This window comes from Rhipicephalus microplus, chromosome 2 (assembly GCF_043290135.1).
Source record: "Rhipicephalus microplus isolate Deutch F79 chromosome 2, USDA_Rmic, whole genome shotgun sequence".
In the NCBI taxonomy this organism is placed as follows: domain Eukaryota; kingdom Metazoa; phylum Arthropoda; class Arachnida; order Ixodida; family Ixodidae; genus Rhipicephalus; species Rhipicephalus microplus.
The window spans coordinates 297,894,019-297,905,711 of record NC_134701.1 but is presented as its reverse complement, the minus strand read 5'-3'; the positions used below and the strand labels follow the sequence as shown (position 1 = coordinate 297,905,711).

Here is an 11,693-nt window from a genome sequence, read left to right as displayed (position 1 = left end):
GGTTAGGGTCACAACTAATATTTTGTGATTACCTGTATGATGTACATGTTTGCATTCGCTAGTTAACCCTTTGAGGGATAATGGGACAGAAACGTCCCACTTTTTTCTCTGAAAAAAAAAAAAAAAACGCCGTCTCAAATAAAAGTGGTCAAACTTGGCGCCAAAGGATTGTGCTGCCATCTATTATCAGACCTGAGTAATACTTTCTGTGGCAGTTTTGAAGTGGTTTCATAGATGGCGCCAGGTACACAATCATTTGAAATCTGTTTTGTTTTGATTGCGGTGTTCCGAGTTTTCGCTCCCGTAGGACTGTATTTATGAGAGTTCAGGATGAATGGTAAGATTTTCCTTTTTTGCCCTTCTAGATATGCGTTTGCCGCATGCTTTGGTGCCAATATTTTTGTAATCGAAGTATTTGGAGGCAAGCTACGGCAGTCGATGTCAGCATACTCCAAAAGTTCAGGAATGTTTTTCTAGGCCTAACTCACGCAAACTCCTGTTGTTGAGATATGTCTCTGTTTATCAATTTCAGCGGACTCACTTTCACGTGAGGAGGCACTGGAGCTATTCTTCAGCCTGCCCGACGAATCAGACACAAGTGAGGATGAAGCTCAAAGCAGTCATGATGAGTTCGTGCCGGAGCTCGCGCCACGAGACTCGAGTGGCGTCGAAGACGAACCTGGGCCATCAACAGGCAAACGAAAGAGACGCCGACAAAGAACTTCAATAAACAGGAAAAGAGCCAGCCAGGAGTCAATGGAGCCCGATGTCGAAGCAGATGCTGCTGAAGAAGAAATTAACGAAGAGTGGGGTGAAAGTGAACCAAGCATTTTGGTCGGCAGTCCAAAATTATGGGACCCCGAGTTCACCAAAGAAGCAGTGCCACGCGCAGTAGATTGTTTCGCGTAGTATTTTGACGAAGAAGTGATCGAGATGATATTAGTGCACACTAACCGTGCTGGTGCACAAAGGTACACGACGAAGTGGGCTGTGCTCACAGCAGATGAGCTAAGAGCCTATTTTGGACTGCTTCTGCTGATGAGCGTGCCACCACGACATCACTTTTACCATTACTGGAGCCACGATACACTTTTCAACTCCGAAGAAATCGCCAAAGTGATGTCGTTCAAGCGGTTCCAGTACATCATGAACTCCCTTCGTGTGAACGACCACAGCAAAGAAAAGAAAAAAAAAGGGGAAGATGGTTACGATAGGCTTGGCAAACTGCGTCCCCTCATCAATAAGCTGAACAGGAGCTTTCAGAAGTATTTGCCATCATCTCATCAGGCCATTGATGAGAGCATGATTCCTTTCAAAGGAAGATATTCCATGAAGCAGTACCTTCCAATGAAGCCCATAAAGCGTGGATATAAAGTTTGGTGTAGGGCAGACTCAAGGACAGGCTATTTACTACAATTTCAGGTATATGAAGGTAAGAATGCATCACGACCAGCCAACCAAAGCCTTGGGGAGCATGTTGTGCTTTTCCTCTCAGAGAATGTAAATCCTGGAACGCAGCTGTTCTTTGATAATTTTTTTACGTGCACTAGGCTGATGAAAACTCTCGCCAAGAGGGGCGTCCATGCTGCAGGTACTGTCCGTACAAACAGGAAGGATTTGCCTGAGGAACTCAAACGAAGCAATGAGCTAAAGAAAGGAGAGTACCTGTGGCGCGCCAAAGGACAGGTTACAGCTTATCAATGGCACGACACCAAAGATGTTCACCTTTTGTCGAACTTTCATGATCCGACAGAAACTGTGGAAGTGTCACGAAAGCTTGCCAATGGCTCTTCAGTGGCTGTGGTTTGCCCCAAAGCCGTGGCAGACTACAACCTGTGGATGGGTGCGGTTGACAGGTTTGACCAAAAGCGAAACTGATTGATATGTGGGGTTTAACGTCCCAAAACCACTATATGATTATGAGAGACGCCGTAGTGGAGGGCTCCGGAAATTTAGACCACCTGGGGTTCTTTAACGTGCACCCAAATCTGAGCACACGGGCCTACAACATTTCCGCCTCCATTGGAAATGCAGCCGCCGCAGCCGGGATTCGAACCCGCGCCCTGCGGGTCAGCAGCCGAGTACCTTAGCCACTAGACCACCGCGGCGGGGCCCAAAAGCGAAACTCCTACACTGCTGACAGACGTTCCAAGAAGTCTTGGTACCGCATCTTTTATTTCCTCTTTGATGCCTCTGTTGTCAACTCGTTCATACAGCACAGCGCCAATAGTGACATAAGCTACTTGTGGTTTCGTCTTGTGCTGGGACGACAACTGACGAATGGACGTACTTTAAGGCACTACGCCAGAACTGCGCCATTCCGAAAAAACAAGCAAGGACAGAAGAATGGACAGAAGAAGGTTGGAATCTCGGATGAAATCAGATTTACCGGAAATGACCACAATCCGAAAAAAGGAGCCTCACGGAGAAGGTGCAGGTGGTGCTGAAAAACTGGAAATGAGGTCTGCACGAAGTTCATATGTGGCACTTGCAAGGTGCCCCTCTGTCCCACTTGTTTTGGTGCCTTTCACTCTAAGTAGGCACGCAAGTGAAATCGGCAAGTTACCTAAATGGGACAGTGTTGTCCCACTTTTCAACAGCCCCCGAATACGCCAATGGGACATATACGTCCCACTTTTTTCTAATAAACTAACCATGCTATCAACCTCAAATCTTTTGCATATCATTTCTAGCGTGTTCAAAAGCTCAAAAAAGCAAAAATAAATTACGTTTGTCTTGGAAAATATAGGCAAACTCACAAAGGGTTAAAGACTGAACTCTGAACCTTCAAGGCCGATGTGCGCGATACTGCTTGGTGGCAACCATCTCAAATAATCGGTGGTCGCGGCATGTGCAATGTTTATCGCGCGTGTCACCAGCCTAATTTTTATATGTGTGGTTTAACGTCCTCAAAACACCGTAGGATTATGAGAGACGTTGTAGTGGAGAGCTATGCTTTGGCTATGTAGGTGATTCGGGGCCGTTGCTATACGTACAGAACAGATAGGTTCTTTGATTGATTTGTGGGGTTTAACGTCCCAAAACCACGATCTGATTATGAGAGACGCCGTAGTGGAGAGCTCCGAAAATTTCGACCACCTGGGGTTCTCTAACGTGCACCCAAATGTGAGCACACGGGCCTACATCATTTCTGCCTCCATCAGAAATGCAGCCGCCCCGGCCGGTATTCAATCCTGCGATTAGCGGGTAAGCAGGAGAGTACCTTAGCCACTAGACCACTGCGTCAAGGCCATCAGCCTAATTTTGCACGACACACAGCGTGGTCACAGGCTTTGTTGAGCTTCATAATCAAAGTTGCAACGGTTCTCCGTAAACGCTTCTAAAAACAATAACAGGAGAGCTACATTATCACACTTCCTTAAAGCAAACAGCTGTGGAGCACACGTAATTCACTCACCAACACGTTCACAACAGTCCGTATCCAGAGTTCTCGCCGTTTTACTTCGCCACAGCTACGAAAATCGGTAAAACAGAAGTCCTTTACGTCCCTGGCAATTCTAAACGAAACAGTAGCGTCGACTGAGGTCTTTATTCATAGAGCGTGGAGCTGTACCACCAGCTGGTGTTTCCGACATCGTTCTGGCGAGTGAACCAGTAAGCACGTCATGGCGGTTAGGTGACAAGTCTGACTAATGGAGAGAAACTCTTACCTCTTTTTCTGAGTGTTGATTGCGCAAACAAACCTAATATTTAGCTCAATTGTTGTTTCACCCGCGCCTGTTGCACCTAGTTGCACAGCAAACTGTGCAAGGTAGCCGGGCTTTGCACTACCTAAACCTTACAGATGGTGCTGCGCGTCTGCAAAACGCAGAGTCTGACGTCTATGTGCAATGGCGCAATCTTGCCCATGGGCAACTTGATGTACCATTTAGTTTGCCAATTGGTTTTTACCACGTCTCTACAAACAGTTGTCAAGTTACCGCGAGTTCCTGTTCCCACACACCACTATGGAACTGCACTTTGTTTCTTGGCGCTGCAATGATGCGGTTTCAAATATGCAGTTGTTCATTAGATTCTTTGCCTAGCGTAGCGCCTGCATGCACTGCCCTTGCGCAATGAGTCATCGTTGATTGATTTGATTGATTTGTGGGGTTTAACATCCCAAAACCACCATATGATTATGAGAGACGCCGTAGTGGAGGGGTCCGGAAATTTCGACCACCTAGGGTTCTTTAACGTGCGCCCAAATCTGAGCACACGGGCCTACAACATTTCCGCCTCCATCGGAAATGCAGCCGCCGCAGCCGGGAATCGAACCCGTGACCTGCGGGTCAATGAGTCATCGTCACCCTCGGCTGTGTCAACAAGGTTTGAAATCGTAGTGATCTTTTCCCCATCTTTTCCCCAACTACTCTCTCCCACACGAACCTTTCAAGGTGCGTGAGATCCATAACTGAAGCACTTGTGACAATGTAAAAAGTACACAACCAGGAGCCTCAGCAAGCGAAAGTGCACTGTGATTGATCGAGCTTGCCGACGATGTCAATTGTTGACGTTGTGTCAAGTTGCCGAAGCAGGCGGTGTACCGACAGCGAGCAACGCCTTCCGACCCCTATGGCCGAGAAGGGTGGCAAGAGTATGCAAAAATTTGAAAACAGCTGAAACGCTTGTTCCAACTATTATAACTTCCTTGTTATAACAAGCATTTGCAAAATTCTTGCTACAGCTAGTTCACATTACAAAAGTGGGCATATTTCCATTCATTACAATTTTCGGTCCTCGGGATTGTTTAATGGCTTTTTAAAGAAGTTTAAAAATAGACGAGAGATATAAGGCCTAGCTTGTGCCTTTAAAATGGCATGAGCTCTAGTGTCATGGTCAGTTTAAACAATGCACAAAGATTGCAAACCACAAGCACACCAGCGAAGAAAAATTGCAGAATAGTATTTTTCAAGAACAACAGGGAAAAAAGAAAAAAGCTCGATAATGGCAGGAGGAACTTTGTGACTTGTGCTCGACTTTTATGCCGCTTCCATTTCAATGTCAGCAACTGAAAAAGAAAAAAAAAAAGATGTGGCTTAGAAAAGCATCCAAGTTTACTGCACATATTAAAAAATCACATTGCTTCACCATCAGTCCAAAATTACCGTATAATGCGGAATATAGGTTGACCCCCTTAACTTGCCCAGCAAACAAAGAGAAACATGGTATTGTTCACTGATTCACTTTATTGAGCCCTACGAGCTTTTGGAGCGCTACTCCAAGGACGACTGCTTTTCACTAGCCGCCTGCCATAACATGTCATCCTCAGTGCCGTTGAGAGCATTGCTGATGCAGCACTTCTTAAATGCGCCCACCACCATTTCTTCCAGCAGATACCTCCATGCCTCGGAGACCCAATCACAAACTGTGGCGAACATGGCCTGCGCAAGCAGCCTGCCGGGGTCCGCGGGTTGTCGCCAGCCATCTATTCAGTGTACAACGCATTTACACAGTCTTTAAAGGCCTGTTAAGGACGACGTCCAGCGGTTGCAGTGTTGACGTCATTCTTCCCAGAATTATGACAAGATCCGTCTTCTCCTCTCAAAGTATCTTCTTCACTGATTGCATCAAATGCTCGCAAAATGCATCTAATACGAGCATGTTCCGGTGCTGCAGGAGGGCTCCGGGCCGCTGTTTCCACACTGTGGGGATCCACTCGCGCATTAGGGCCTCGCCCATGTAGCCCTTCTCGTTTTCACGGACGATGACATCCCGTGGGAAGGCGTCCTTCAGCAGTGTTTTCCGCTCAAACATGATGAACAAGGGCCATATTTGCTATCGGCAGTGCAGGAAAGCATAACAGTGAAGCACGAATGCTCGCTTCCGGTGTACAAAAGCTTTATATCTTTTGTCCCACGTTCACAAACTGTCGTGGACGACGGCATGCCAAACCACATTGGTGTTTTGTCAGCGTTGCCAATATACCCTAACATCTAGCCATGCTGCCGCTGGAGACTGTTCACTTAGAGTTGAAACTCTATCAACTTGTCCTTGTACATCTTGGGCAGCTTCAAGCAGATTGACCTGCGCGGTCGAAGGGCAAATCCTTTGCACTGCATGAACCGGCGGACCCGATAAATGGACGCCTTGAAATCTTTCCTCAACAGACCGGCTTCACGTGCGAGCTGGATCGCTTTTGTGCGAATGAGCTTCGCATTCATTGGCAGGGACCTGGCACGGTACTGGCAGACTAAATCTGCCACTTTGTGTTCGAGTTCTGGGTGAGCAGCTGGGCGACTGCGAAACGTCTTCCACACCTTAAACACAGACAGTATAGATTTTTTTATTGCGTCAGTACCTCACGCTTTTCGCGTACATTCCAAACTGCGCCATACCGTTGCGCCACCATGTTGCCATTGGCTAACGCGACTTCAATAACTTTTCTATCAAATGTGGCGGTGAACTGGCTCCGCGTCTCAGTACTTGTGGTGTACCCTTTCTTGTCTGTGTCTTTTCGCGCTACGTTCACATTGTTATACTCATAGCTGGCTACAGAGCAAGGTCGCCACTCGTTAGGAACACTGAATAAGCAAGAAGAGAAAAATGGCGTCAGCAAAGCACGTGTCGGGTGTCAGCCCGAGAAGGCGATATCAATGCTGTTGCCCAAGAAGCATGCGACACTCCCTGTTGACAGACAATCACTCGGTTTATGCTAAGGGCCGTTATAAGATAGAGGGGTGACTTTTTAGTGACAAAAAATCTCTACCTCTATTTCGCACTATATCGTACTTATAACTGCCTTGCTGAAAGAATAAAAAGTATGTGATACCTACATCACGAAAGTTCAGAAGAAGATGAAAGCTTGAAGCAATGAATATGCGTCAACAATGTGTGTCACTGGAGCCAACATTATGACTATGACAACTAATCCAGTCTGCTTCAAGGCAACAACTGCCAGCCCTACTAGGTACGCTTTCCCTTAACCAAAAACAGAAAAGAAGCAGAGGGCAAGTGCAAAGGCTGGGGAGTTAATCAACTCATGGCCTTCTTCGACTAATCTTTTAGCTACTCCAAGTATACCTGGAGCCTCTGTGGCTAGAACACTTCGCAAATATCTAAGAAAAGTTGGTTGAGACAGGAGCCCCAGTACACGTCCCCTGAAACTTCATTGCATGTGCCTCGTGCATTCCAGCTGTGTGTGAACTACACCATACTCTGCAGCACCAGCCACCATCAAGGGCCGCTTGCAGTAAACAACTAGATTTCACCTTAAAATAACAGAGAGTTCATAACAGAGAGTTCAGCTAGTTGGCACATACTCTTTCTAAAAAGGCAGGGCATCCAAACACAGCTGCAAGAAAGAAGTCCACAGAAAGCGTTTGCAGGAGTAGAACAGGGTAGATGGGTTTTGGAGCAGGCGTGGAGCATCCAGAAGGGTCTTTTGAGCAAGATTAGAGCAGTAAGAACATTCAGAGCAGATGTAGCCTTGTACAAAGCACTTGTCAAGTAACATTTGTTCAATGCTGCACTTTTTGGTTGATTTGTGGGGTTTAACGTCCCAAAACCACCATTTGATTACGAGAGGCGCCGTAGTGGAGGACTCTGGAAATTTTGACAACCTGGGGTTCTTTAACGTGCACCCAAATCTGAGTACACGGGCCTACAACATTTCCGCCCCTATCGGAAATGCAGCCACCACAGCAGGGATTTGATCCCGCGACCTGCGGGTCAGCAGCCGAGTACCTTAGCCACTAGACCACCGTGGTGCGGCAATGCTGCACTTTTTCAAACACTTAGCTAAATTGTGCAATGGCCTTACTATCGCTATAAATACTATCTGGACTCTCCCGTTTTTTTTTTTTCCATGGTGTGGTGACCCCGCTACTAATTGCAGCTAATGATCCCCGCGGGTTCACGCTTAGCGAGCCACAGGGCCGCGACTCTGTTTACTCGCGTGTAGCGCACCGCTCCGTGCGCGCTCAACTAATAAGGCGTTTAACGCGGCGCAGCATACAGACAGTGTTATAATGCAAAATACACAACACTTTATTGCCTCTAGCGGCACCCCGAACAACAGTACAACGTCCACTCCCGGGACGCGGGTAGCAAAGGCACCCACACGCGGACGTTCACAATAAAGGGAAAACCGCGAGCACGTCGCAGCTGGCATTGGCGAGCTTTGACACGCCGGTCGGGAAAAGGTCCCTCGCGGCTATGCTGCGCACTCTCACGATGGCCAATGGGCCTGGTCGCGAGTGTTAGGGCAAACCTCGTACACGTAGGCCTACGGCAAGTGTGGCTCGGTGTGGTACGACCACTTCAAGCACTAGGCACCACTGTGGGCTTAGCGTACGCTACCGAAGCTAGCACTCAAGTAAACACGCCTGCCGAGGTGCCCAAGGCCACCCCAGGCAGGTTACAGTCCGGTGATTCCCAAAGGGGACGCGGACGAAGGAAAACGCGTGCTTACCCGGCGCCGACCACGGAGGAGAGACGGTCAGCTCCCTCAGCGCGCACGTAACCCGTGGCGCTCGCACGTGGCGCCATCTATCGCCACTTGGTGTTAGCAGAGCAGAAAAGCAAAAGGGTGTGGCCGTGTGGCGGAATGCCCGTGAAATAGTTGCGGGCACGCCTCAGATCCCCACATCCTTCTCTCCTTAATTCACCCTATATATAGGTCTGCAAAGGCAGCCGGTCGTCACCCATTCATGCAAAGGTGTCATGCAATGGGCAACAGCTAGCCTCAGCCTCGCTCTGCAACTGCTGCTGAAGAAAAAATAAAAGAACAACACAACAGTACGCTTGGGAAATACAATGGCGCCGCGAAAGATGGGTAACGGGAGTTCATGATGCTCACGCAAGAGCGCGTCCACGGCTCGGAGGGGAAGCGTCACGTAATGTTTGAATTGGGTGACTGCGTGGATGCGAGAGTGCAAGGCAAAAGTTTTGGTTGAGGCCCTGATGCGAGGAAAGGGCTCACCTTCATCTCGTCGATCTTGATGACAGGCCCGTGAGTCCGAAGAACGCCACCTCGGTGGAGGTTCGATGGGCCTCGTTGCGACAGCCAGCCCTTCCGCTGGAATAATGGTCGCCATATACACGTCGCGAAACTTGAAACGAAAAGTGTCGAAAACCCACTGCCACAGGTACCAACGCCCGCTGACGATTGAAGCTCGACTAGGTGAGGAGGGGACAATATCCAAAACCAGAAATCCAATAAAATTCTTCTAAGGCAAAGCTGCTTAAGGTGTGGGTCTGTCCATCCTCCCTCTTTGTCCTACGTAGCCACTGAGATGAGAGATAAGAGATGGTGGTTCTTGGAGTGTTCACTAGATAGATGCACGGAGCGATGCATGGACGGACTGACGAACAGACTAGCAGACGAATGGACGGCCACATGGAGCGGGGATGTACCACAGGGGATGCGTGATGGCGGTACTTGAAGTTTTGACTAGATGGATGCACAAAAAGATGGACAGACTAGAAGACAAACGGACAGGCAGACGGATAGAAGACAAACGGAAAGGCAGACGGACGCATGGATGGATGCACAGATGGTCGTGCAGAAGAACGGAACCAAGAAAGAACGGACGGACGAATGCTGCGCTCCTATCATCATCATTCACTCAGTTATGCTGTGATTATTTATTTTAAAATAGACGTGATGTTACATATACGACAGTTAACTACCGTAAAAACCAGAATATAGGTCGACCCCGTAACTTTGAATCTTCGTTAAAGAAAATTTCATAAATTGCTAAATATCGCGGCACACCCTTACCTTGATAAGTACGCAACACATCCAGATGAACTGTGGTGAAATTTCTTTTTGTTTCGACACTAATCTTATGTAGCTCAAGGCCAGAAGGTCACAAAGTTCTGTCACTCAGACTCGTTCAAACTTGAGTCCGACAATATTTCTTTCTATTTACGTCCCAGACTACATCATCCTTCGTTCCATCCAATGCATTGCTGATGCAGAATTCGCACAAAGACCTGCGCACCATCTCTTCCAAGAGAGAATTTCAAGCTAACGACACCCACCCACAAACAGTTGCGAGTGATGGACGTCGTAAGCGGCCAGCGGGGGTCTTGGGATTGTCGCCCAGCATCCACTCATTGTAGAACTCATGCACACGGTCTTTGAAGGGTTCATTGAGCACTACCTCCAGTAGCTTGAATATTGATGTTAGTTCCCCAGGGATCACAACAAGATCCATCTTGCCATCGAACATAGTTCCTTCTACATCGGCTGTGAGGTGGCCTCCAAATGAGTCGAGCACCAACATGATTTGCTGATTCTGCATGGGCCAGACCTACTCAATAACTTCCCAGGAAAGGTGTTCTTTTTGTGGCCCTTTCATCTTGAATATGCTATAAAAGGGCAGCTTCTTTTCATCGGCTGTGCATGCGAGCGTTACTGTAAATAACGGATGCTCATTGCCCGTTGTCAAGAGCTTCACTTGCTTCGATCCTTTAGTGGTCACGGTCCGGTTCGAAGGCATATCGAACAGGATCGGAGTTTCGTCAGCGTTGCCCATGTGTCCCATCATGTAGCAATGCTGTCGACAAAGCACGATGAAGAAGTGCTGATACAGCGAGTGCTGCGAATATTCAAACAAAAAGTAGACTATTCGAATTCGCTTTGATTCGAATTTTATTTATTGAAAATTTTAAAGCATTCGCAGTGAATGAATAGATGTGTTTTATTAATCCGCATGTAACCACCTGTACAGGTGGTTTCACAGCAGTGCAGAGACGCTAAGCCGTGAAAGCACCCATTCGAGAAAAATTCGCTCAGTTGCAAAGCCTCCTTTCAAGTTTTAAGGGGCCCCTCCACACTTATTAAGCATGGTCAGAAAATGCTGCCAATCGGTAGTCGAGGCCGCAGTGTTAGAAATATTTAGGTGGACCAACGGCACCTCTGGAAACAAAAAAATTCTGTCTTCGTTTTGTGGAGAGGGCCTCAGATAGCGCCACAGTAACCGTGGCTAAGACGAGCTATATACATGGTCATTTTGGGGCCGCGGACCCCGTTCGAAATGGATAAATAGAATGAAAAACACTGTCTGCCTTATAACTAGTGAGAAAATAAATAATTAAACAAAAGTGGTGAACAAATGTGATACTTTAAAAATACAGCCCCAGATATTGGCAAAAAATGTTCAATTCACCGCCTCGATGGCCCGCGATACAACAGATGCTTGTGTATTCGGGCACGTGAAATCATGCATTTAAACATACGGCCTTCAAGTCACGTTGAAATGTGAGAAAAGATCGTTCGGTTTGTTGAAGTAATTTTTGTCATAATTTGTTGCTTGAACAGATTAATAAAGCCCTAGATAAATAATGAGATGCAATAAGAGAATTTGAGCGTCTTTTTTCCATGTTTTTTTTTTTCGTGAATTGCAACGAGATGCGGTGCTAATGAGTCGGCGTTTAGCATGCGTTTGTGTACACCCGGTCAGTGCATCGAGCAGACGACCGCCGTGGAACGCTCCTACGCGTTCGCGCAATATTCTACCGCGCCAGCACTTTCAAACTATTCTGCAGGAACAGGCAGAAGACCACAAAATAACGCTGGTCAACAAAGCAATGCCACTCGCCTGCTCGGGGGTTGAACTCATTTGGGCACATCATGCGCACGTGACCTCTTGGTCAGATGCCTGAGAGGGCGGGGAAGAAATTTGGCTTGCGAAGGCTACGTGGAGGAGCGGAAAGGGTTTCGAGCTCACCTCCTTTCATCCTCG

General features: G+C 47.6%; 1 protein-coding gene across 2 annotated transcripts in view; it reads right to left on the bottom strand.

Moving 5' to 3' along the window:
- Positions 1 to 4,730: 4,730 nt before the first annotated feature.
- Positions 4,731 to 11,693, bottom strand: part of rept (RuvB-like helicase 2 rept) — a 193,883-nt gene continuing 186,920 nt past the window's right edge. Inside the window, exon 10 of one of the 2 annotated variants that reach the window (XM_075882329.1) lies at positions 4,731 to 5,011. In XM_075882329.1, coding sequence (XP_075738444.1) covers positions 4,811 to 5,011 — 201 coding nt within the window. In that variant the 3' untranslated portion in view covers positions 4,731 to 4,810. The remainder of the gene's footprint in view (positions 5,012 to 11,693) is intronic. The other variant, XM_037429838.2, reaches the window with a different exon arrangement.